At 47.2% G+C, this 26,476-nt stretch overlaps 1 protein-coding gene across 5 annotated transcripts; it reads right to left on the reverse strand.

Annotated features, from left to right (window-relative positions):
* Window positions 1-19: 19 nt before the first annotated feature.
* On the reverse strand, window positions 20-26,140 carry EGFL7 (EGF like domain multiple 7). 5 transcript variants are annotated; one of them, XM_061604506.1, is made up of 10 exons: window positions 25,771-26,140; window positions 22,949-23,007; window positions 13,428-13,601; window positions 9,371-9,493; window positions 8,499-8,614; window positions 7,824-7,919; window positions 6,577-6,732; window positions 2,989-3,059; window positions 2,624-2,786; window positions 20-1,812 (listed from the first exon to the last, which is right to left on the reverse strand). In XM_061604506.1, the coding sequence occupies exons 3-10, from the start codon at window positions 13,508-13,510 to the stop codon at window positions 1,790-1,792; spliced, it is 831 nt and encodes a 276-aa protein (XP_061460490.1). In that variant the 5' UTR covers window positions 13,511-13,601; window positions 22,949-23,007; window positions 25,771-26,140; the 3' UTR covers window positions 20-1,789. The 5 variants fall into 5 exon arrangements, with proteins under 5 accessions (XP_061460490.1, XP_061460491.1, XP_061460494.1 ...); XM_061604507.1 differs by having other exon boundaries at window positions 22,949-23,010; XM_061604510.1 differs by lacking the exon at window positions 6,577-6,732.
* Between the last annotated feature and the right edge of the window lie 336 nt (window positions 26,141-26,476).

A 26,476-nucleotide genomic window follows, 5' to 3' on the forward strand; every position in this document is an offset into this window, starting at 1 on the left:
GAATAGCCGTTAGCTGCAATTTTGATAGACATGATTTTATTGGGGGGGGGGGGAACCTTAAAAACAAAAAGGACCCATTGCACTAGGCCAGACACCTGCTTTGCTGGCTTTGAGTCTCTGCACCTGTTACAGAAGAACGAGCAATTGTGTACCATTAAGTTCTCTCTGGACCATTTCATTTTTTCTAAAGAGGGAAGGAAAGTTTTTGTGCACACTTGTTGTGGCTATCTGTCTGCTGAGGAAAATGGACACTGCTAGGTTCTGGGGGGGGTTGCGTAATGCAGGGCTAGGAAACCTGTGTGCATCCAGATGGCGCCAGCCCCCCGTTAGTCCCAGGTGGCATAGCTCAAATGGTTGGGGAACGATGGGTGAGCATCACCCAAAAGAGCTGGAGGTCGATCAGTTTGGGGAAGACTGCTTTCAAGATACCGCAGCCTTCACCCTCTCGTCTCTGCCCCCAGTTGCAGAGATGGGGGTTTTAGGGCCAGGGAAGCAAGCTGGCACTTGACACCTTTTCCCAAGAGGAACAGGGAGATTGTAGAACAAGGTCTGCAATGGGGGGGGGGAGTAACCGGCAGGACACTTGTTTTTAAAGGATGGGGAGGAGTATTTAGTATCCCTGCAGAAGCTGTTGCTCCACCTCCCATCTGCCCCAGCCAGCATGGGCCACAGCCAGGCATGCTGGGAGGTGTAGTCAAGCAGCAGATGCCCCCTATTGCTGCTTTTAAGGCTGCATTCAGCTTGATTTTATTTTATTATTACAATATATTTATCCCACCTTCCCTCCAAGGAGCTCAAACTCAGTATTTTATTCTCAGAACAACCCTGTGAGGTAGGTTAGGCTGAGAGAGGCTGTGACTGGGCCCCCCAAGATCACCCAAGTGAGCTTCATGGTCAATTGGGGATTTGAACCTCCAGGTCCCAGTCTGGCGCTCTAACCACTATACTGCACCGCCTGTTGAAAACACTTGCTTCAGTTCCATACTGAGCAGCCCTGGATTTCTCTCCCTGTGACTTGGACAAAATGGTCATTTAACAAAAGGTCAGCACCAGCTACCACAGCCAGGGGAGGGCAGAAACCCTGGCTACGGACCTGATATAAAACTCCTCAGATGCACAGAGAGAGGCAGGCCTTTGGCCTTAACATGGTACCTAAGCTGGCAGAGGCCTTTGCTGATGGATGGAGGATGCGCGCGCTCTGCTGAAATTTGTCTTGAAAGAAGCGTTATATGTTGTCGCCACTAGAAGGGGACTGCCCAGGCAGTTTTGCCAGTCGACATGTGCACCCCCAGAAGTTGGCAATCCCTGCGTTTTGAATTAATGATTATTATTTTTCTTTCTACACAGTTAACCTGAAAAGCAACCGGCTGCCCTCAGGGCTGTAGCTCAGTGGCAGAACATCTGCTTTGCATGCAGAAGGTGCCGGGTTCAACACCATCTCCAAGCAGGGCTGGGTATGTGCCCTGCCTAAAACCCCGGAGAGGCAGCCGCTGCCAGTCAGTGTAGTGAATACTGAGCTAGATGGGCCCACCGTCTGACTCTGTAGAAGGCGGCTTCTCCTGTACCATAGTGGGGGGAGGGGGGGGAGCCGCTGTGTAGCACCAGAAGCTCCTCCTTTAAGGAACGAGACGAATGATGCCTGTTCCCTTCCTATGTGGCATCCTGAGTTTCTTTAATTCTGCACCTGAAGGGCTTCAGTTTACTTTGGTTCCAGGACAGGTATCTGCTACTATGACAGATGCACTTGGCGGGGGGGGGGGGGAGACCTTTGCCCCTTCCACTCTCTTCCTTAACCTTCATTCTTGCAGGAACCTGCAGAGAGATAAAAGAGATCACTGGGCCATTTGCATTTGTTTGGAAATATTGTGATCTACTGGTAGCTCTCTGGGTGGTTTGTGCTAGAGGGGCAAGTTCCTAGTCCTCTTGACTGTATACACTCCTGGTTGCCTCACCTCGGAAAAGGGCACTGTAGAGTTGGAAAAGGTTCAGAACAAGGGCAACTACAATGAACAAGGAGATGGAGCGACTCCCCTCTGAGGAACAGTTGCAGCATTTGAGGTTCTTTAGAGAAAAGGGCAAGTCAGATGCGACATGAGAGAAGTGTGTAACATTATGCATGGCACGGAGAAAGCAGGCAGAGAACTCAGAAACATCCAATGAAATTGAATGTTGGAAGATTCAGGACAGACAAAAGAAAATACTTCTTCAGATAGCTCCTTATTTATTATTTAATGCATTTGTATACCGCCCCATAGCCGAAGCTCTCTGCCTTGTTAAGCATGGAACTGCCTCCCAGAGGAGGCAGCAATGGCCACCAACTTGGAGGGCGTTAAAAGAGGATGAGGCAATCAGTGGCTACTAGCCACATAGTCGGAGACAGGATTACTGGAAGCCACAGGAGGGGAGAGTTGCTCCTGCGCTCAGGCCCTCCTGTCTGGGGCCTTCCCAAACGAGGCATCTGGTCGGCCACTGCCAGAACAGGATGTTGGACTAGGTGGGCGGCTGGCCTGATCCAGCAGCTGCTGGCCTCTCCTTACGTGCAGAAGAGCTTGGGCAAAGCGGGTTTGTCGGGAGGGGAGGAAAGGGGGCTCCCCACCTCCCACCCCACTTTCTCGCCACTTACACGTCTCCAGGCGCTCTTCCAGAAAGGAGATCTGCTCACTGAGAGAGTCAATCCTGTCCAGCTGCTGCAATGAGAGAACCAGCAGGGAGATGGGGTCGTGGGCAGCGCCCTCTGCGCCTGGCACGTCCAGCGTGAGGAACGGCGCCAACGTGAGCTGAAATTTCTACCAAGAGAAGAGGGTGGGGGGTGCAAGACAAGCAGGTAAACCTTGAGTGCACATGAGCAACGGGCATCTACCCCAAAGGTTGTGACACACACACACACACTTTGCTTTGGCCTAGAGCCTCCCATCCATCAACCTCAGCAGGGGGGGGGGGGAGCACCTCCCTCCCACCCAGCAAGCAAGCACTAGTAGAGGAACTCACTTCCTCCAGAGCTGCCAATCTGCCTTTCAGCTCCTTCACGTCGTCTTCCACCATTGGGCTGGAGGTTCCAGCTGTGCAGAGTCATGGTAGGGGGGGGGGGGAATTGTCAGCAAGCCTGCGGTCTCAAACAATCAAAACAATGTAACTTTGATTCCCTGAACTAAAAACAAAAATTGGAAGAGGTGGGTTTGAGGAGGGGTTGGATCGTTGAAAAGCATCTGGAAATGGGATCTGCTTTTTGCTGACCAAAGTGGATCAGTCCCTAGCAGTGGCTGGTCCGTGAGGGCAAACCGGGCACTGCCCCCCAACCTCAGCCAGCCCCTCCCACCTGCTTGCCTTGTTTTTTATTTGTTACATTTCCATCCCCTCCTTTCTCCCAGAAGGAGCAGCAATTCTTACAGGACAACCAGCCCAGGTGATGCCTGCAACCTCCACTGGCTGTTGGCCTCCCTGCTTTTCACCCTACCATTCCCAAGGGGCACCACCGGCTGCAACTGCGAGGCAAAGGACCCCCTTCCCCCGTTAGAAGTGGTGCCTCCTTGGGAGAGACAAATCTGTCGATTTCAGTTCCTCAGTCTTGCATTCTGGTTCACATTTCTGCACCAGTTGCATTTTTTTATGTATAAAATCTGTGTGAACATTCTCAGCATTTCAATGCACATTTCTTCCTACATACGGCAGAGACTGGTGGCGCCAACGTCAGTGAAAGTGCTCCAGGTTTTTGTCCGAACTTGCACCTTCGACAGCTCCTTGAAAGTTTGGGCTAAAACTCAGAGGTGATTCCTTTGCTCCTCTGGCATTGGAGCCACCAGTCTCCTCTGACAACGTAGCCAGGTTTGCAAGCAACATCCCTTAATATAATGCATTTTTGTTAAGCTGTTTTCCTCATGACATGCATTTTTTGACACACTTTCCCCTAGTTCATATTTTCATATGCATTTTTTCCATTGGGGAACGGCCCTGCAAAATTCAGAGAGGTGTGAACCAGTGAAGGGTCGCTCCGACTCAGATTCTTTAGATGATGCAGTGCTCGACCACTTCCGTCTGGCGTGAGGGCCGGCCCTCCGCGCATTATTACTCACGGTACGAGTTTGAAGTGGCACAGCGCGTACCAAAAGTAATAATGGGCTGTGGTCAGCGTTGGCTGGTAGTGGTCCTCCTCCTGGCCTGGGCAGAAATTCCCAACCTGTGGTTCGTGAGTGTCATTCAGGTGGTCTCCGGCGAGACTGTGGATTTGTGGTTGAAGATGGGAGACTGCACATCCATAAACGTTCATACTATTTTCTAATTGTTTTAACTGCTTCCTTTTACTCCTTACATTGCATTTGATTGTATTAGAACTCTATGGAATACATAATATACATAAGGACTAAAAGCAGCAGTAAAAACACAGCTGGACAGCCACCTGTCGGGAATGCTTTGATTTGGATTCCTGAACTGAGCAGGGGGTTGGACTGGATGGCCTTATAGGCCCCTTCCAACTCTACTGTTCTATGATTCTATGAAAAATCACGCAGCATCTGAACACAGTGCATTACAATGGCTACAACAGGCAGAAAATCACTAAGTGGCCTGCCAGGACCCTCTGTCATTTTCAAGTGGTCTGGGGGGGGGGAGAGAGGAAGTCTGGGAACCATTGCTCTAGGGTGATGAAGGCAAATGCAAGTTGTTAGGAGTGCTTGGGCCAACCCCCACTTCAGAACATTTGGAGTCAAAGGGGCGGCAAGGCTCTGGAGTATTCTGGACTACATTTCCCACCCTGCACAGCCTGTTTTTGTCTCATACCTTCCTAAGTACTGTGAGATGAGGACAAGAAGCAAGAGCATCTTTTGACACTTTTGGAGGAACATAAAGACCTCAAATTAAATGTTATCTCATTTATTGTCTGATTTCCCTCATGCCCAGCAGAACAATGCCATTGTTCAAAGAGCGCATTGGGAAGCAGAACTAGTTTTTCTGAGTGTCAGCAAGAAATACAGACGCAACATGAGATCATCTCATGCCCAGACCGCTTCTTTTCACATTGATTTGTAAGATGGAAAGTGCATTTAAGAGCGGGGTTTGAGACCTAAGAGGGCGATCTGAGCTCCAACATGTGTAGCTACACTCTCAAGGAACGCAGCGCAGGACTGCAGGCCAAAGATCAGGAAGGGAGTCTGTGTTTTGGTGCAAACCTGGAGGCAAAGAGATTCCTTCCTGCGTTTGGGTCAGAGCTCCTTCACATCACATCAGCTGTCTTCCACTGCCCACTCCCTTGGGCCTAGGATAGCTCATCTCTGCCACCTGCCATTTCTCATAGCAGTAGGGACCTTCATTTTCTTTAGTTTAGAGTCACGAATGGGTTACTGTATTAACTATTAATGCTGCAACGCACCCAGTAATTTCATGTCACTATTCTCTTTTCTTTCAATTAAAGACAGCTTGGCTTTAGCTGGTTTGGACCTGCATTTCTTGGGTTATACACACACTATTTAAGGCACATTTCAAGGCAAAGCACCTGGTTTATCCCTGGAAAAAGATCTCCCCTCCTCTCAAGGAGGCATGTTTAATGGGACACGTGGGTGGCAGGTTCACACACTCACGTTCCCAATATGTATTAACAAGGTACAGCGAAATGGCAATGAACGCCAACTTGAAGTGCCTCAATTACAAGTGGAAGTCTCAAATTAACCATAGTTTCCCCATCTTGTCTGAACTAGGAAACTATGGCTATGAGATTTGGAACAAACCAGCATTAAACCACTTTCAACCATGGTTTTAAGATCCCGGCTTATTCTAAGCCTTATGACCATCATTTCCTAGCTCAGACAAAATGGGAAACTACAATTAGGTAGAAATCCAAGGGGAAGACAGATGGATCAAGGAGAAGACTGCCCCTGTCCTTCAGCCCAATGGAGCCCAGGTTGGGCACTTGGGAGTCACATTGCAATCATGTTCAGAGTTTGCTGCTCTGAACATCAAATAACACATTCATCAGGACTGCATTCCAGGCACAGGTAGGCAAAGGGACTGAAGAGCATCATCTCTAGGTGCGCTGCCACACGCACATGCGATTATGGCAGGTTTTAAGGAAGCCCCTCACATTCAGAAGCCAATCTGCCCTGAAGCACAGACACAGAGATGCTTCCCAGCTCCAAGCAGGGTAACCCCAGGGCAGGTTTAAGGGGATCTTGTTAGGATACCAGCCCTGCCCACTTGCACCCAGGTACCTAGCAGTACTGGTCACTGCGGCCCCAAAATAAAAGTGAGATTGTACCCTTCCCTATGGCTAAGATGTGCAGTGTGAAGAGGTCCCCATGGACCACACTCTAGACCCTGTAAACACAGAGAGAGAGAGAGAGAGAAATATGACCGCTTTACATCTCAGGAATCCCAAGAGGACAAACCTCTTTTTTAAAAACATCAGTATAAATTCATCACTATCAAATACTATTGGGAGATGACTGTCATTAAGCGGTAGAAAAATGGTCAGACTAAAATAAATGTGCCAATTTGTGGCTCAGTGATGTCCGCTGATCTTGTATGGCTGAAACATAAGCAACGATACAAGCCCACCCCATGAGTTAACCTGGCCCACGTTGGCCTCACCTGGGCGCTGGGGATATGTGGGCGTTCCCACAGTCTGACATGTCTTCCCATCTGCACTGAGTCTGTACCCTTGCCGACAGGTGCAGCGATAACTCCCAGCCACGTTGAGGCAAGCCTGGTTGCACCCGTGCCTCCCTCCAGCGCATTCATCCACATCTGAAACCATGGGAGAAAATGACACCCAGAGGGACAGGACGTTCCCGGGCTGGGGAAAGAACGCCTTAGATGCACAGCCCTGGAAGGAGGATTCATCCACTCGTGTGAGGAAGGAGGAGAAAGCAGCAGGCTCAGTGGGTAGAGTACCTGCCTTGCATGCGCAGGGTCCCGCATTCCATCCCCAATGGCATCTCCGGGTAGAGCGGGGAAAAGATTCCTGTTTGAAACCCTGGAGAGCCACTGCCAGTCAGTGTGGACAATATTGAACTAGATGGACCGATGGTCTGACTCAGGATACGGCAGCTTCCTACATTCCTGTTTAATTCAGTCCTCTGTTCTGCACGATGAGGACTAGAATCTCAGTTTATGTTTAGGGGAAGGGCCGTAGCTCAGTGGCAGAGCAACTGCTTTGCATGCAGGAAGTCCTGGGATCCTACTGGGAGGAGGGGCGGAATGTAAATGCAATAAATAAATTAAAATAAATAAATAAATAAAAACTCGTTAAAAACATCTTTAGAACCAATTTCAACACAGACGCAGACTGGGATTAAGTATCTACTTTAAAAGTTTGCTAAAAGAGAAAGGTCTTCAGCAGGCACTAGAGAGGCACCTTTATGCATTCACAAATGCACACTAACCCTAACCCTAACCCTAGTATATGAATTTTTAACAAATGACTGGGCTGCTGAACGGCACTGCAAAATTCAGAGAAGTGTGAATGTCAAAGGACGGCTGCGGTTCATCTTGTGCACTGTTCCAGAAAGTGCAAATTAGGTTCCCCTTTAAATGCAAAGTGAATCAACTTTCTCCCCATCCCTAACAAGGACACACACCTGAGAATTCCAAACCTCCTCACCTAATTGGGGGGGGGGGTAGCCCATTACGCTGCTGTAAAGCCAGTGCTGAGTTTGTACGGTAACAGCATCCTCCATCATCTGCAACCTCCTCGGAAAGTTTAATATGCATTGCAATTTCCACAGGTGACTTTTTAGGTGCATCAGTAATTTTGGGAAGTGCTGTTGGATAGCAAGATAACATGGGGGGGGTCACGTGGCTTTTCCACAAGAAAGGAGAAGGGGGGAGGTTTTTACCTGTCTGGCAACACTTTCCGCTCCATCCTGAAGGGCAGGAACACTTGTTAGGGGACAAACACCTGCCACCGTTTTGGCAAGGGGGCCGGCAGATCGCTGCAAGAGAAGGCCACAGGGATTTAGGAAGGAAGGTTTTCCGCAATGGAAAAAAAGAATTACCAGGGGGGGAGCCCCTATTTTTTCCCCTTAAACCAAGGAAAATGTTCCTGTTCTCAGACTGTACATTGTATTCCACTTACCCCTACTCAGAGGAGACCCACTGAAATTAATGAGCCTAAGTTAGTCATGTCTATCAACAACAATGGGTCTACTCTGTGTAGGACTAGCATTAAATACCACACATTGTGTTGATTTTCAAAAAAATAATTAGCAGTATCCGGTTAGGGACATCAGAAGTCGCCTTACACTGAGTCAGACTGCTGGTCCATCTAGCTCAGGATTGTGGCCGCTGACTCGGCTACAGACTGGGACAAAGATCTCTACTTAAAAGGCTTGTTGGAAGACAGAAGTCTTCAGCAGGCGCAGAGGAAGGTCTTCAGTATATGTGGCTTTGTTTTTGCAACTGTTTTCACATATGCAATTTTTTTCATATATGTTTTGATTGTAAATCCCTTCGAGATGCCTCGTAGGAAGCGATTCATAAACGAAATAAAGAACAATAAATAAAAGGGTTACCTATATTACAGCCACGCCAGGTGGGACCATTTGCCCATCTCCAGCCAGGGCAGCAGGCGTAGGCTGGCTGAGACAGTTTCCGATAAACCGGGCGCTGGGCAATTCTGTAGATGGTTCTGCAAATAATGTCAAGAGGGGAAAAAGTGATATTTAGCAATCAGAGCCTGCAGGGCTTTAAAAAGAAAGATAGAAAGAAATGGCTGATTTTACCAAAATTATTATTACTTGATTTATATCCCGCCTTTCCTCCCAGCAGGAGCCCAGAGCAACATCATAGAAACTAAATGGGAATGTACTGCCTTCAAGTCGATCCCGACTTATGGCGACCCTGTGAATAGGTTTTTCATGGTAAGAATATGTTGCATATATTGTTATAATTGCTATGTTTGTTTTGTTTTATTTATTCTGTTATTATGTTATGTATATTGTTGAGATTTATTGTTTACTTATGTTTATTTAAAATGTGATGTATTGTTTTTCCTTTTAATTGTACCAAATATGAATTGTATATTATATATTGTATATTGATTTTTATGTTGTAAACTGCCCCGAGAGCTTCGGCTATGGGGAGGTATAGAAATGTAATAAATAATAATACAGTAATAATTAGCGGTATTCAGAGGGGATTTACCACTGAATGCAATTTTACTGTTGATTTAAGCTGCTTGCTGCCAAAATATTTTATTTCTTAGTGTTGATGGTATAGATATTTTTGCAAATGCATGAAGGAATGCAACTCCAATCAGCCCCATCCTGAACAGTCGTATGATGCTGGAAGCTGAGGGAAGGCCAGCCGTGCTAACTGGGGCTGATGCGAGTTGGAACCGGCTTTGGTGTATGAAAGTCGTCACAGACTGAGAGCTACTTCATACCTGTACGTGCTGCAAAGCCTGTACCCCGGGCACAAGGTAAGGTAGGGCTGGTAGATGGGCTGGGTGTAGGAGGCAAGGGAGGACACTGTGCGGCCTTTTACCCCCACGGAGCACACTCTGGGCCTGCAAACAAGCCATCACAACACAAAACACAGGAGTGACAACAGGCTTAAAACAGAATCACAGGAGCCCCACAATAAAACGCCACATTAATCTTGTTCTGCACTTGCAAGGAATCCATCCTTCACAGCAGCAGGATCTACACACTTTGGAACTCCCTGCCCACTGACATTAGGCAGGAGCCTTTGCCGTACCATTTTCAATGTCTGCTTTAAAAACGTTTTGTTTGCTGGTTTAAGCAAGCCTATCCAGACGTGTAAATGTTTGACGTGTATTTTAACATATATCTTATAAAATAAAATTTCATTCTTGACATCTGGTTTTAATGTTGAAAATATTTTAGGCAAGCTTGTTTTTAACATCTGGTTTATCCATGATTTTAATTGTATACTTTATGTAAACCACTAACAGATTTTGATGATTAAGCAGTACATAAATCTTGCTAAATAGTTGTTCATGCCTGTATCTGACATCTGGTCTCCTACAACAGCACTGAGTTGTGGTCCCATGCGTAAAGGGGGGCAGGGGGGCTGGTGGGGACTAGCAACTTAATAGGAGACAACAGAAGATACCAACCTACTAGATTAAAAAGTGCAAGCCAGAAAGAGAAACGATGTTCAAGATCCAAATAATTTCCAGTTGATTTCATTTTTCTCCACTTTACCTTTCCACCTTTGTTAATATAAAGACACCCTAGTTTCTGTTTGTTTTTCTCCTACTAAAGAACCTGAATATTCTCCCTAAGGATGCAGAAAAGACCAGGGTAACAGCTGGGGAATCACAAAGTCTTAAAATCACAGAGTCTTTTCCAGAAACTGTTGTCCGGAGACCCTTTCGGAGAGACTGACGGGTGAGCCTAACACTGTTTTTATGCTTTTTATTTTTAATTTTTATCTTTTGAGTCCTTTTAGTATCACTCCCCCATATATCTATGCATATATATGCATATCTGTCTGTCTGTCCATATATGCATATTATATTTTATGTATTTTAATTTACTGTAATGTTTTGTGTTTGTATTGTGTATAATTTTATTACGTATGTGTGTGATTTTATTGTAAGCCACCCTGAGTGCCCTATTGTAGGGTAGAAGGGCGGGACAGAAATATTTTAAATAAAATAAATAAAACTCTAGATCAGAAGCAGACTCGCGGCTTCACCCCTTAGCAAAATTCTCTCCCCCCGCTCCATACGCACTTTGCTTATCACCAAGTTTAATAAAGACTTCTGAAGAACTCAAAAACTTGCAAACAATTTTGCAGAATTTGGGTTGGCCTAAAAAAAAATATTTCTTTATATTTGTCTGTTTATTTAAGAACATAAGAACATAAGAAGAGCCTGCTGGATCAGGCCAGTGGCCCATCTAGTCCAGCATCCTGTTCTCACAGTGGCCAACCAGGTGCCTGGGGGAAGCCCGCAAGCAGGACCCGAGTGCAAGAACACTCTCCCCTCCTGAGGCTTCCGGCAACTGGTTTTCAGAAGCATGCTGCCTCTGACTAGGGGGGCACAGCACAGCCATCACGGCTAGTAGCCATTGATAGCCCTGTCCTCCATGAATTTGTCTAACCTTCTTTTAAAGCCGTCCAAGCTGGTGGCCATTACTGCATCTTGTGGGAGCAAATTCCATAATTTAACTATGCGCTGAGTAAAGAAGTACTTCCTTTTGTCTGTCCTGAATCTTCCAACATTCAGCTTCTTTGAATGTCCACGAGTTCTAGTATTATGAGAGAGAACTTTTCTCTATCCACTTTCTCAATGCCATGCATAATTTTATACACTTCTATCATGTCTCCTCCGACCCGCCTTTTCTCTAAACTAAAAAGCCCCAAATGCTGCAACCTTTCCTCGTAAGGGAGTCGCTCCATCCCCTTGATCATTCTGGTTGCCCTCTTCTGAACCTTTTCCAACTCTATAATATCCTTTTTGAGATGAGGCGACCAGAACTGTACACAGTATTCCAAATGCGGCTGCACCATAGATTTATACAATGGCATTATGATATCGGCTGTTTTATTTTCAATACCGTTCCTAATTATCGCTAGCATGGAATTTGCCTTTTTCACAGCTGCCACACACTGGGCCGACATTTTCATCGTGCTGTCCACTACAACCCCGAGGTCTCTCTCCTGGTCGGTCACCGCCAGTTCAGACCCCATGAGCGTATATGTGAAATTCAGATTTTTTGCTCCAATATGGATAATATTACACTTGTTTATATTGAATTGCATTTGCCATTTTTCCGCCCATTCACTCAGTTTGGAGAGGTCTTTTTGGAGCTCTTCACAATCCCTTTTTGTTTTAACAACCCTGAACAATTTAGTGTCGTCAGCAAACTTGGCCACTTCACTGCTCACTCCTAATTCTAGGTCATTAATGAACAAGCTGAAAAGTACAGGTCCCAATACCAATCCTTGAGGGACTTCATTACATTTATCAGTTGTTTTTCTTCCACACAAGTGAACCCAAAGCAATTTACAAGTCAATTATTTTTAAAAAAGGGAAAACCAGTATAAAAACTTAAGCAAAGTTTAAAAGTTTAAAAAACACATAAATATAACAGTGGTGGAACAACCCACCCCCTAGAAGAGGCTACAACATCAAAAGCCCTCAGAAATTAGGAGTCAAATGCCTAGGAGAAGAGAAATGCTTTTGTCTGGCACCTAAAAATTGATAATGAAGGCACCAGGCACACCTCCTTAGGAAGAGGGTTCCATTAAGTGGAGGGCCACCACTGGGAAGGCCTGCTCAGATACTGCCAGCCTCCGCAGCTCCCTCAGAGGGCCACACAAAGAAGGGCTTCAGATGCCGGGTTGGCTCATATGCGGAGATGCGGTCCTTGAGGTATGGGGTCCCGAGCCATGTAAGGCTTTATAGGTCAAAACCAGCACTCTGAATTGAGCCCAGACACTAATTAGTAACAAAAGGTACTGCCTTTTTCTGTTTTTCTCTAATCCCATTCTGTAATATTTATTATTATTGTTGTTGTTGTTGTTGTTGTTGTTATTAGCTGTGGCCTTAACACACGTCACACTGAATTCAAATTGGGCAGCCTTGCATTGTGGGGCATTGCCGGAGGGGGCACTGTCAAATGACTTTTGGCCACATCACACCCACGTGCGGTCAACTGCATCTTGCCCACATATTTGCCTTATCCGAAATTGTGTTGCTGGTGTAAAAAAACTCCTAGCGTAAGGTAAGTAATGCAAAGCTGGCAGACAAGACTGAGGATTGCATCCAAAGTTCATCCTGCGCAGAGTAGACTCATAAATTAACAGACATGACATTTAAAGCAGTATCATACCACTTTAAACAGTTGCGGCTTCTTCTCCCAAAGAATCCTGGGAACTGTAGTTTGTGAAAGGTGCTGAGAGCTGTTAAGAGTCCCTCTGTTCCCCCTCACACAGTCCCAGAGGTTTAAAAATCAATTCCCCTTCCTAGGGATCTCTGGAAATTGTAATTCTGTGAGGGGAACAGGGGGGAGGGGAAGGTCTCCTAACAACTCTCAGCACCCAGAACAAACTACAGTTCCCAGGATTCTTTGGGAGAAGCAGCCGCAACTGCTTAAAGTGGCATAAGAGTACTTTAAATGCATAGAGCGAGTGTGGTGCCGTGCCGGGCTGGGAGACCAAGGGTTCAAATCTCCACTCGGTCATGAAACTCATTGGGTGACCTTGGGCCAGTCACTGTCTCTCAGCGTTAACCTACCTCAGAGGGTTGCTGTGAGGATAAAATTTGGAGGGCAAGAACAATGTTTGTACGCCATTTGGAGGAAAACTAGGATGGAAATGTAATGAGAAATAAAAAGTGCAGACGAGGCCAAACTCAGGTCTATTAATTTCACTGGATCTACTCTATGTAGGTCACGAAGTAGGACTCAGTACAGATTTTCACCCCATGAAGGAATACCAGCCTTGGAAACAAAAGCAAAAGGGCTTACCCTGGCCTGGAGAAACGTTCCGCATCTGTCAGGGCAAGGATGGAGAGGGCGCCTGTAAGGAGGAGGCAGCTGACCCGCCTCATTTCCTATCCTCTTCTGGGCCTTTTCCCTCCCGCACCCCTCCAGCGTCGCAAGTATGGGGACTCACAGCAAGCGCCTGTTCAGGGAGCAAACCTGGAACCAGAAAAAAAGAACAAACAGCTTGAATGAAGGCAACGCTCTGCACGTGTGGCGGGTCCAGGGAAACTCTGGCACAAGTGAAACGGAACTGATGTGCGAATCACTCGTGCAGTTCCAGTCTTTAGGCAAGAAAGGCGAGGTCGAAGGGAAAGAAGCACCAGCCATGCGGCTTTTCAGGCAGCGAGGGCTGTTTTTGACCAGCTGGTCAGAAATATTTGCTCAATGGGCAGCCAGACAACAGGACACACTTTTGAGGCACCGATTTAGTAGGCAGAATGAGAGTCAGAGATTTTTTGCTAATGGGGGTATGAAACAATGAAAATCCTGAACATCTGTAATCAATTCCTATTTCTAGTCAACAATTGTGAGAAAAATAGTTAAGTCAATTGTATGCAAGAACATTTTCTGCTTCTCTTTTATATGGAAACATCTGTGATGTCTGTACGGACACAAATTTCATTTAAACTAACAGGAAACAGAGGCAGAGCAGCTGCTCGGCATGCAGAAGTTCCGGGTTCAATCTCCAGCAGCATCTCCAGGTAGGGCTGCAAAAGACTCCTGTTTGAAACCCTGTAGAGCTGCTGCCAGTCAGTGTAGACAACACTGAGCTAGACAGACTAATGATCTGACTGGGCAGAAAGCAGCTTTCTATGTCCCTATGTAATTATGTCCTTTATTCAGAACTATGAGGACTAGAATGTTACTTTATTTTTAGGGGAAGGGCCGAGGTTCAGTGGCCGATCACCTGCTCTGCATGCAAAAGGTCCCAGGTTCGTTCACTGCTATCTCTCCTAGTGGTGACAAAACTATTTCAAATCCTTGCGGGGAAAAAATATATAGAAACTTTTAGAAAACAAGTGTTAATTTCCTTCCATTTTAAACTGGGACTGCTTCTTACCTCTCCCAGTAAAAACACTCCTAAACTACAAAAAGCTGATAGCCCTCAAGCTTCATTTTTAAAAAAAAGAATTGGGGGGGGTCAACTGTTTTGCTTAAATTGGGTATTAATGACCTCAAACATTTGCCCTCTGTAAGCACAATCAGCGTCTTTTACTGCTAACTGGCTTCTTTGTTGACTCTGCAGAAGGAGCACTCAGAACTTCTCAAAACATTTTTGTCTAGAGGGGCTCAGATAAAGGGATTTTTTCGCCCTGAAGGGCAAAACAGCAGCCTAGTGTCAGTACTTCAGTGACCTGCAAATCCTAGCCCTTTCCAGTGTCAATACCTCAACCCTTTTCGGCAATCAGAATTAACACCACTTGCCTACTCCATTCGCCAGAACAAAATTTTATCCCATTTTTTTAAAAAAATAAACACAAATTGTGAAAAGGAGAAAAATCTGCATTTTAATGAAGTGAGGATTTGGCTGCTCCCACACAGGCTTAAAACAAAAAGCCACTTCTGGAAAAAAAAATTAAATAGGGTTTGCTGCCACGGTAAAAGGCAGTTTCACCAACTTGGTGTCTTCCAGATGTTTGGACTACAATTTCCATCAGCCCCAGGATCATGCAGCTGTGTTGGCTGGGGCTGATGGGATGTGAGGAATTTGTCCATTTCGGGAACTTCTTGAGTTTCTCATTTTTCCAGTCTAAAATTCAGTTCGCTTCATTTCCACGTTTGCAATTTTTTTTAAAAAAAAAGTCCCCATAAAAATTTGTCAGCATTTGAGTGCTCATTTACCCTTTTTGTATGCAATTTTGTCTAATACACACAGTTCTGCAAGCAATTTCCTGTAATGTGATTTCTTTTTTCCCAAGTTATTTTCAATAATATTTTATGCATGCTTTTCCCTAATCTTTTTATACATTTTTTACAATATTTTATATGCTTTTTTGGATTGGAGGACCGCATCACAAAATTCAGAGAAGTGCGAATTTCTAAAGGCAGCTGTATATTTTCAGGAAGTACAAATTAGGATAGGTTCACATTTGAATCCCCACCCCTAACTGTCATTCAAAACATCTGGAAGGCACTAGGGAAGGGAAGGGGGGATAAGAGACACATACAGTTCTTTCTTCCCACTGTGGCCTCCTAATCACCGCCAAACATCAAACTTTTGAAACAATGCAAAACTCTATTTACTAGTAGCAAAAGTGGATTTATTTACTGTCATCATTTTCAAATGCCACTTTTTTCAATGTCATGGCATACAAGCTTTACTTCCCAACATTCAAACCATTTGAAACCAATTACAAGAAGACAATGAAGAGTGCATTAACACATAACCCACCGGAAGTCAACCCCGCTCTGCTATGAAATACGCTTCACCCACCCGCCTTAGCGCCGTTTAGATTTTTGGCACAAACATTTTCCCTCCGCTGTTGTTTTGTTTTTTTAAATCCTAGTTTCACCCTGGGTGGTAGGCTGGTTTTCTATGTTGCTCTAATGCAGGTTGTATCAATACGGTTCCAGTATGCATTTTGCTATTTATTTTCTGGTTTATTTTGTATATTACAATTTTGTAAACTGCCCATGCTCAGGGTGCCAATGAGGGAAGGGACAGAGTATCTCCCTGGCACACAGCTGGGCTCCAGGTTCAACTCCCAATGGCAACTCCAAGTAGGGTTAGTTATTTTCATTTAAAATAACATTAAACACGGACAGACGAAGCAGAGGAAGGAGCTGGATTTCAGGGGTACAGTGCTTGCTTTGCATGCAGAAGGACCCTGGTATCTTCAGATAAGTCTGGAAAAGATCCCTGCCTGAAACCCAAGGGAGCCACTGCCAGTCAGTGTGGACAATATTGAGCTAGATGGACCAATGATCTGACTCGGCCCAAAGCAGCTTACATTCCTACGAGGAACAGTTCCACCAGGACCAGAACTCATCACTTCTGAGGCAAAGTGCAGCAACCCAGAAGCAGAACTGATGGTTTGAACTTGAGCGCTGTTGCATTCATGTTCTGCTTGTGGGTCTCCAAAGAGGCATCAGGCTGGCCCCCGTGGGAAGAGGACGCACAGCTAGATGGCCCCCCTTTGGCCTGGTCTTCTGATGTAGGCCAGGGGAACTTTCAATCGGCACTTGAGAAAATTTGTAAGAAAACCTCTGCAGAGTAGTGCCAGATTATTGATTAGAAAAACATTGAAGACAAAACATTAGATTGCAGAGGATGCCCCAGCCCACACATACATACTTACATACATATAAGACGGGGCACGGGATGATTTCACGCTAGCAGTCAAAATCTTCCATCTCTCTTAAAAAAAACATCAATCGCTCCGCCATCAGCTAAATTAAAGATCTGGTCGTGGAAAAAACCTGTAACTGGCTGACATATGTTTTTAATGTTGCCTGCAGCCCAGACGGCTTTTCTGCATATCATATTTGCCACTGTTGCTGTTTCTCTTCTGAGTCGCTGCTGCTTAGGGTAGGAGGATCTCGAGTCCAGAAGCTGCCAACGGTTCATCCTTATCCAGGCTGAGCCCTGATTTTTTTCTGGCCTGGGTAGCCGCAAAGCAAGACCAAAACAGCAGCCACAAAACTAGGTGGCTCCAGGGCACCCAGGCGAGCTATGGGGAAGGGGGACTCCGGATGCTTCAGGTCACAGCACCCCCTAACCATGCATTTGGCGAGGATTGCTGATCAAAAGACGCTCCCAAAAAAGGGCTCAAAAATCACCCACACCACGCAGTTAAAGGGCATTTATTTGTATTATTATTATATATTTATCCCACCCTACCTCCCAAACGGAGCCCAAGGCAGCAAACAACAGTGATAAAACACTAAAAGACATATATTTTAAAAAATGTTTAAAACAAAACATCTTTAAAAACATCCTAAAAGCAATTACAATACAGATGCAGACTGGGATAAGGTCTCTACTTTAAAGGCTTGTTGAGTCTTTTTAATGACTGTTTTGTGTTGCTTTTAAATGCTTTTATGATGTTGTATACCACCCTGATGCGTTGGGAGAACACATTACATAACTACTTATATAAATAAAATGAATTAATTTTTAAGGCACATGGCTTCTCCCCTGGGAAGTATAGTTTGTTAAGGCTGCTGGAAGCTGTAACACTGGGAGGAGTAAACTACACTTCGCAGGATTCTTTGGGGAAAACCACGTGCAATGCGCATTAATAAATGTATGGTGTGGATGTGATCTTTGCTGTGAGTCTGTCACCTCCCCCACAGACTCAGTAGGTGATGCTCACTCCCTAAACCCCTCTCTCCCTGTAGTGCGGGGAGGGGAGACAAACTCTGGAGAGCTGCTACGAGTCAGCGTAGAGAAGGGATGACGATGATTGTTTATTAAATTTATACCCCGCTTTCCTCCCAGAAGGAGCACAGGGTGGCAAACAAAAACACTAAAAACATATTTAACACACCTTAAAAACAAAACATCTTTACAATCATCTTAAAAAATAAATCTTTAAAACATCAGGAAGATCTATCCTGAACTTTACCTAGGGAGGCGGTGGGCTCTCCAATGCTGGAGGCGTTCAAGAGGTGGCTGGACAGCCACTTGTCAGGTATGCTTGCACTTGGATTCCTGCATCGAGCAGGGGGTTAGACTCAATGGCCTTATGGGCCCCTTCCAACTCTACTATTCTAGAATTCCATCTTTTAAAAAAACATCTAAAAAGCAATTCCAGCACAGATGCAGACTGGAACAAGGTCTCTACTTACAAGGTCTATTGGAAGAGGTCTTCTGTAGGCGCCAAAAAGATAACAGAGATGGTGCCTGTCTAGGCAGGAATTCCAAAGGGTCGGTGCCACTACGCTAAAGGTCCGCTTCCTGCATTGTGCGGAACGGACCTCCTGATAAGATGGTACCTGCAGGAGGCCCTCATCATCTGCAGAGCGCAATGACGGACTAGGCGAGATGATCTTTCAGGATAGGGAGCCTGTGGCCCTGAAGGTGTTGCTGGACTCCAGCTCCCAGGAGCCAGCAGGGTGAGTAGTCAGGGACGATTATGGGAATTGCATGGTGACAACATCCAGAGAGCCATTCCTGATACAGAGAATGAGGATGGCTTGGCTGGATTAGACCCAACAGTCCAGTCCATCTGTTCCCAAAAGATGACCACAGTGCAAAAGCTCACAGTAGGGCAGGCCTTTCCCTGTCACTTGTTCCCAGAATTCGGCACATGTGAAAAGTGCAGTTTGTCCATATAGGGATGGGGGGAGGGGGAGAAATTAAAGCCAGTTCGCATTTAAGGCGAACTTACCTCATTCACACCTCCTGACAAAATGAACGAACCGAAACACAGCCATCATTGTCCAAATTTTGCAGTGCAGTTCTCTGGCCATGTAACATGTGCAAAAATGCATTTGCTGGGGCAAAGTGGGCATATATTAGCAAAAACAACATACAAAAATGCGTTATATTAAACAAAACTGCTTTGCTAAAATGTGTACGTATCAGGCAACATTGCATCAAAAACGTCTGTACTGTATTCAGTTCACACTAAAATGCTAATAACAGTTGATGAGATGATGTTGTCAGTTACTTGTATGCTGCCAACGTTTCCTGTGGCTGCGTGGGGATGTTGTTGTTTTACTACTTTGTTTTTACAGCCCGATATATTTGTTTTGTTTTTAACATTGCTGTAAGTCACTTGGAGAACTCCAGGTAACAAGCAACTAATAAATCTAATAACAACAATGACTTTTAAAAAAATCCACCAACTGATGTGGAAATGTGGAGAACTGAATTTAAAATTGGAAGCATGAGAAATCTGAGGGGAAAACCCAATACTGATAGATTTGCCCAACCCAGTAAATATGCACCAACAGGCCTCTCTGTCCTCCATGAATCTGTCTTAATCTAAGCTGCACCCCACACAATCCCTGGCTGAGCAACAAGTTTCATGCACCAGGATCACACACGGTTTTGTAAGAACACCAGCATTCTCTGGGTCAGTCCTGGAAGGTAATTCTGGAGCACCCCATTTGGGCAGGTTAGTGTGGTAGTTTCAGAGACTTCAAACATCTGTCTGAGCCAGTCCCTGGAGGCGCACGTGATTTAACACTCATTGTGAATGACCTGCAGCTAAGAATGAAGAATTAGCAGGGGCTCCTTTGAAACCAAAATCTCTTCAAGCCCTGCCGTGTGGAAACTCTTGTTGGGTTTTACACAGCTGTTTTATGTGCCTTCCATGTCACTCACTCACCCCCAAGAAAAACCTCAGAGCATCATCAATGTGCAGTCATGAAATTATGTTGGACTGACTCGGATCCAAACGCATCTCCACAACACCCCCCCCAAATCAGCACCGTTGAATATATGAAAATGTCGCTGGCTAACATGAAACATTTGCACATCTCCACGTTAGAAAGAAATGGTGCCGATTCCTGAAGTGTCATAAGCAACATTGACACAGCGCAGTAAATATGGCCCACTGGCCTTAAAAACCACCAACAGGCTAATCACAAGAGCAGCAGAAGAGCCCTGCGGGTGGATCAGTCCAAAGGCCCATCTAGTCCAGCGCCCTCTTCTCACAGATCAGATCCCGCAACGGGAAGCCCACGAGCAGGACCTCAGCGCAAGAGCAACTCTCCCCGCTTGAGATTTTCAGCAACCGGCATTATTCAGGGTATGCTGCCTCCGAGAGCGGAGGGAGAACCTACGAGCCCTTCAGCAGCTGGATCAGGCCAAAGGGAGGCCATCTAGTCCAGCCTCCTGTTCTCACAGTGGCCGACCAGATGCACCAAGGGGAAGCCCAAAAGCAGGGCCTCTCCTGCAGTTCCCAGAACTGGCATTCAGAAGCACGCTGCCTCCGACCGCAGAGGAAGTGCACAGCCACCATGGCTAGCAGCCAAAGTGTCACTTAAAACTACCCGCCTGCCTGCCTGCACATTGCACTTAACCGTGAAGGGTTTTAGCTGCGTTGCAGAGCGCCTGCTTTGCCTGAAAAAGCCCCAGGCTCGACCCTTGCCCCCAACTACAGGTAAGGCTAGGGAAAACACCTGTCCAGCAGCAGCTGCCAGCCAAGGAGGACAGATGTGAGGAACATCTGCGGCACTCCAGATGTTGCTGGACTCCAACTCCCAGCAGCCTCCGCACGGCCAACAGTCAGGGGTGGCAAGATCTGGAGTCTAGCAATGTCTAAAGGGTCAGAGATAAGTCCTACCTGCTGTGGACAACACAGCAAAAAAAGAGAGTCTCTCTCTCGCCCCCCCATTCCCAGCTTCACAGATTAAACTGGAAGACCCCAAGATTGCATACCTCCTCCAGCAGCACCACAGCCTCCCTGTGCAGCCTTGAGCCACATTACTAGCCCTTAACCTCAGTCCCACCGACTGTAAAATGGCGTTAAACAGCAGCCTACCTCGCAGGGTTGTTGTGAGGGCAAATGCAACTTTCTAAAACAGATTTGGTTTGCAAAAAGACTGTCAGGTTGCAGGAACTCTCTAAAATCTCCAATGCATTTTTTTTTTTAAAAAGGACAAACTTTCCTTATATGCATTTGTTGGTGGAAAAATTCCCTAAGTTCCTGCTCAGTTTATTTTTCTTTTAGTTTTACCGCCACTAGGTGGAGGTCTGCTCATGAGTATTAATTTTAAAAGCGGTTTACACCTTGAGTTGTGGATTTTTTTTTTTAAAAAAAGGCTCCTGTGCAACAGAAAATATATATATATATTGGGAGGGGGGTTCCTCAAGCGACAGGCACAAAAGATTTTCGGGGAAGAGGCTGCAATTCACAAACTCCCCCCGTTCCATTGTTTAAGAAACTCCTCCAAAAAAAAAAATCTGCGCACGAGACTCTGCTGTTTGCTTATCTGCTCCCTCCCGCCCCCCAAGGCTGCTCATGTCTGCCTCCCCCCCCTCCGGCGCCACTTATTGCCAGACTCCCGCCGTCCGAAGCCCTCCTTCCTCTTCCCCCGAAGGACCGTTTTGCAAAAGTTTCATTGCAAAAGAGAAAAAGGGAAAACAGCAGCAACCAGCCCCCCCCAACAACCCCAAAACTCCCCATTTAATTTGCCTGACTTGCATTAGCAAAAAAGTCCGATTAGGTCTTGCTTTGCTTTGCATTAATCAAAGCGTGCAAAGGAGGAGAACAAACGGGGAGGGGGGAAGGGAGAGCAGCAGCATTCAAACCCCACTCCCCGGCCTTGCCAGCGCTTCCCGTTGGCACAACTGCGCTACTCACTTCTCCTTCAGGTTGGCAAGCAGAGGCGTGTTGGGAAGCCGGCTCCTTCCCGCCGGCCCCCCCAGGAGAACCTCCCCAAACCTCCCCCCTCCCCCTCCTCATTTCCTTTCCCTTCAAACTCCGGGTTTTAGGCATACCCAGAGATGCTTTTTTAAAAAAAATCCCCCACCTCTCTACCTCGCCTGCGCTGCGCCCGGGCGCTCTCGGTCCGTCTCACGAAAAGGGCTATCAGGCAGATCCGAGCTCTCGCTGCACCATCCTTGGAAGGGGGGGACGGGGTTGCAAATGGCCAGCAAGCGAGGGGGAAGGCGCTCTGCCTCCGCCGTCCTCGACGCCCCCTTCCCGCGAACGTCAAACAAGAAAGTCGCCTTCAAAGGACCCCCCCCAACAGGAAACTCTCACCTCTCCTTTAACCGCGTACGCACGTGTTTGGGTTTCCCCAACAGGGGGGGTCTAAAGAGTGGAACGTGAGGAATCATGAGAACTAGAAACTTAGGTCCGGCAAACAGGAGAGGAGAGGGTTGGTAACAGTACCCCTGGGTCGCTGCTGAACAGCTGGAGCCTTTCTCGTCTTTTAAGCCCAAGCTCTCCTGGTTGCAATGGGCTTACTCCCAAGCAAAGGCTGGCTCAGCCACAGCAGAACATACGAGCAGCCTGCTGGATCTGGCCAAAGGGGGCCCACCTGGTCCAGCATCCTGTCCTCACAGTGGCCAACCAGAAGCCCATTATGGGAAGACCGAAAGCAGGACCCGAGCGCAACATCAAGTCTCTCCTGTTGTGGCTACCGGCAACTGGTATTCAGAAGCACGCTGCCTCTGATTGTGTTGGCAGAACATAGCCATTGTGGCTAGTAGCCAGGTCTAGGTCTGAGTGCCTGCAACATATGGCTGTGGCCTAATGGTTAGAATGCCACACTAGGACACAGGAGGCCGGGATTCAAATCTCCCCTCAGCTATGAAGCTTGCTGGGTGACCTTGGGCCAGGTGCAGTCTCTCAGCCTGACCTACCTCACAGGGTTGTTGTGAGGATAAAAATGGGAAGGAAGAGAGCTGTGCTTTCCTCCCAAAAGAACCCAGAGCAGCAAATATAACAATTCACAGGTCCCTGTCCTCACGCGACCCTGATGAGGCACTGCGAGTCAGAGAAATAGGATGAGGCTCAATGGGCAATTAGCGTTGGCCTCACTAAGTAGAATCCCACAGAAGGCACCGTATCGTAGCATCTACAACAGCTGCAGAAACTCACCTGATGCGTCCCGAGCAGTCATTTGTCATTGAACCGAAGCAGATTATTTCCAAAGGCAGCTGCTGGAGTGAACAAAAAACAAGACCACAGCTACTTAGAATCTGCAGCGCATAAGAGGTAGTTTGTGGAGAGCATGACGCAGGCATTCATTCATGACATGGCCATTCACACAACCCTCAGATTGCCAGTTGTTTTTTTTACTGGCTCCATTCCCGTGTCTTTTGCGAGGCTCTGGGCCCTGCAGTCATTCTTAGGTGACAATCCTCAATTCCAGCTGTGAAAAGATTCGCTTGCTGATTTCTGCAGACCACTCTGCTGTTAAAGGTATGAAGGGCCAGAACAGAGAGCCTGTGGCCCTCCAGACGTTGCTGTACTGGAACTCCCGTCATCTCTGAGCATTGGCTATACTTGATGGGGCTTGATGGGAGTTGGGAGCCAGCAACATCAAAGGGACACAGATGTCCCCCATCCCTCCAGTAGAAAAGCATTTCAGCTACTGACACAGAGTTATAGCACAGCTTATCGCAAATATTCAGAATTAGGAGTGGCCCTGCTACCCTTTTTACAAAGTCCTCTATGTGAACTGGCAACTTGTAAAGACTCTTTTAATCACACTCACAAGGAAAGCGGATTTGCTCAACTGGTTGCTTTTCTCAGATCCAAGAAAGAGAAGCAGGCGAAATGGTTGCAGGGACTTGGCACAGACTGGCAGAGGTGGCCACTCACTCACTCCCACCCACCACACTACCCCTGCAGGGTTGCACAAAACTGAGGTGGCCAGATGCAAATGAGGAGTGCCCCCCCTCTGCTTTTGTTACTGCCATGCTCTGAACACAGCAAAAACCCAAAAGGACCAGTAACACAACAATGGAAAGGGCTGTGGTTCAGTGGGCAGAACACCTGCTTTGCATGCAGGAGGTCCCAGGTTCAGTCCCCAGCGGCATCTCCAGGTAAAGTTGGAAAAAGACTCCCTGCTTGAAACCTTTAAGAGCTGCTGCCAGTCAGTGTAGACAATATTGAGCTGGATGGGCCAGTGGGTCCAACTCAATATTAGGGAGCTTTCTGTGTTGCTGATCTCGCTGCTGGAACCAGAATGCCAGAGTTGATGGACCCCTGGCCATCTCCTTCTTATCCCCAGGGCCAGCGCCTGGTACTAGGCTCAGCTGCTTCAAATCCCACCGTTCACACAAGTTCACTAGGCAACCCGAGTCCATGGAGCTCATCTCAACCCCAACATGCTTTGCACTGGAGGCAGTTCACACATTCAGCTATGAATCATCAGGAGATGAGAGGCACATGCGTGTGTGAACCATCCTCTAAAAACGTTAGTCTGTACAGTATACGTGACTTTTTCTTTATTTCTTGACTCTTACCTGCTTCACTTTTTCTAGCTGCCTCACTGAAATTCACTATTTCTGTCCACCAGTGAACACAGTGTCTGGGACAGCGTGGGGGGGGGGGACAGACCACTCATGGCCACCTTGCTCTGTAACCTTGTAAAAGTTGGCTGTGGAAGTGGCTGCCTTTGAAAAGGACTTTCTAGGCAGCTCATTATGCTCTGGAGGACTCTCCTCCGCTGTACATCTGGTTCCCCTGGACACTTGGAATCCCAGCAGTAACTGATTAAAAGCTGGTTTCCAGAGGGAGGCTGTAGCAGCAGGTGCCCTGCAGGGTCCTTCAGCAAACCTGTAAGGGGGAAATGCTGAAGGAGCTCCGATTCAGGCTTGATTTTGCCCTTCATTTAGGCTTTGCCAGCATTTCTTAGGGAAAAACTACTTGAGGGTCCTTCCCAAAGGCAGCCATCGTCCTAATGCCTGACTTGAGCGACTGACTTCAAGGAAAAGACGAGTTGGCCAGCAGCAGAGATCAATGCCACCAGCTAGCAATGCATTTAGGAATGAGGGAAATGGCCTCATGCTGAGTCAGGCATTGTGGCCCATTTTGCTCTGTACTGCATCCTCCAGGAGTTCCCAAACTAATTCTCCCATGGACCGCCTGAAAATTGTTGAAGGCCTTTATTTATTTATTTAATAAATAATAATAAATAAGGCCTTGGTGGACCACTGAATGATTTCTCCACCTGTAGTAGCAATACGCTGTGCTAGAGAATGCGTGGTTTTTAATTGCAATGTTACCGCTCAATATATTTCTCATGTTGTATTTTGTAAGATTTGCATTCCATAGAATATAAGAAATAAAAGAAGGAACAAAATGCAATTAAAAAGCCGTCTGAATCTTTAATGTGGGCATACTGCAGATCCCCTGAATGAAGTTCACGGACCGACTGGTGGTCCACAGACCACAGCTGGAGCACCCCTGGCCTTCACTATAATAAGGTATATTGTCTGTACTAGTTCAGTATTGCTCCTAGACTGGCAGCTGCTCTCCAGGATTTTAGGCTGGGGGTCTTTCACAGCCGTACCAGGAGATGCCATTGGGGATTGATGAGCCAGAGACCTTTTGCATGCACAGCAGATGCGCTCTCACCGAGTTACAGGCCTTCCTAGAAACAAAGTAAGATTCTAGTCCTCATGGTTCTGAATAAAGGGCTGGATTAAACAGGAGTGCAGAAAGCCAGTTTATGCCAACTCAGGACTTTGGTCCATCTAGCTCTAACTTGTCCACGTTGCCCAGGAGTGGGTGTCAGACAAGGGGTCCCTCCTATCTCTCCCTGGAGAGGCCATTGGAGGTTGCACCTGCAACTTTTCGCATGCAAACAGCAGATGCTCGCCCACTGAGCCACACAGCCCTTCCCTGCAGACTCACTCCCCGCCACAAGCTCAAGCCTTCAGACCCTCGAACTGCAGCGTTTCATACGGTACCTGCCATGTCCTGGTCAGCTGATGGTGCCCTTCTGGGGTGGCCAGGAGGAGTGAGCCACTCCCTGTCTCCCCAAGCAACTCGCCTGGAGCCCACCGGCTGCTGCCAGCACTGCCGCCACCGCCACCACCACCAGCAGCTCTGCTGGTTTTTGCTGCTCCATGACAAGAGGCCTGCCCTCCTCCTCCTCCTCCTCCCCAGCTGGGGCTGCCTCTGTGCTCTGCCTCTCTGGCCCCGCCGGCCAGCAGCTGCAGCCGTGATGCAGGGAGGCAGGAGGTCCCGTTGGATGGGGAAGGGTGGCTTTTTATGCCCCTCTTCCTGTGCAAATCAGAACTGGGATGGACACTCCAGGCCGGAAGTCCTCCGGGTGTTGCTGGCTGATAAGGAGCTTTTTGTGAGCAGAACAAACACAGCAGCCATGAGGGGCCCGGAGAGAATTTAATATGAAGGGAGGCCCCCTCCTCCCCCGCCCCGTGCATGAAGGAAGAGGAGGCAAAGGAATCACCAGGAAGGGGGCAGGTTTGATCCTTGGGGAGGGACAGCCCTTGAGGCTCAGATAGCAGGGGGAGAGAGAGCTGCTGCCAGTCAGAGCAGACGTAGGAAGAACGTGGGAAGCTGTCTTATTCTGGGTCTGACCATTAGTCCATCCAGCTCAGTACTGCCAACACTGGCTGGCAGCAGCTCGCCAAGGGTTCAACCACGGGGCAT

Source organism: Rhineura floridana, chromosome 20, assembly GCF_030035675.1.
Source record: "Rhineura floridana isolate rRhiFlo1 chromosome 20, rRhiFlo1.hap2, whole genome shotgun sequence".
NCBI lineage: Eukaryota > Metazoa > Chordata > Lepidosauria > Squamata > Rhineuridae > Rhineura > Rhineura floridana.

Bases quoted from the DNA above. Each gene is read 5' to 3' on its own strand.
- EGFL7 (XM_061604506.1), bottom strand. From the start codon at position 13,510: ATGAGGCGGGTCAGCTGCCTCCTCCTTACAGGCGCCCTCTCCATCCTT. The intron at 8,615-9,370 runs GTATGAAGTAGC...CATTATTTGCAG, and splicing joins AGGCTTTGCAGCACGTACAG to AACCATCTACAGAATTGCCC. The intron at 2,787-2,988 runs GTGAGTTCCTCT...TTCTCTTGGTAG, and splicing joins GATTGGCAGCTCTGGAGGAA to AAATTTCAGCTCACGTTGGC.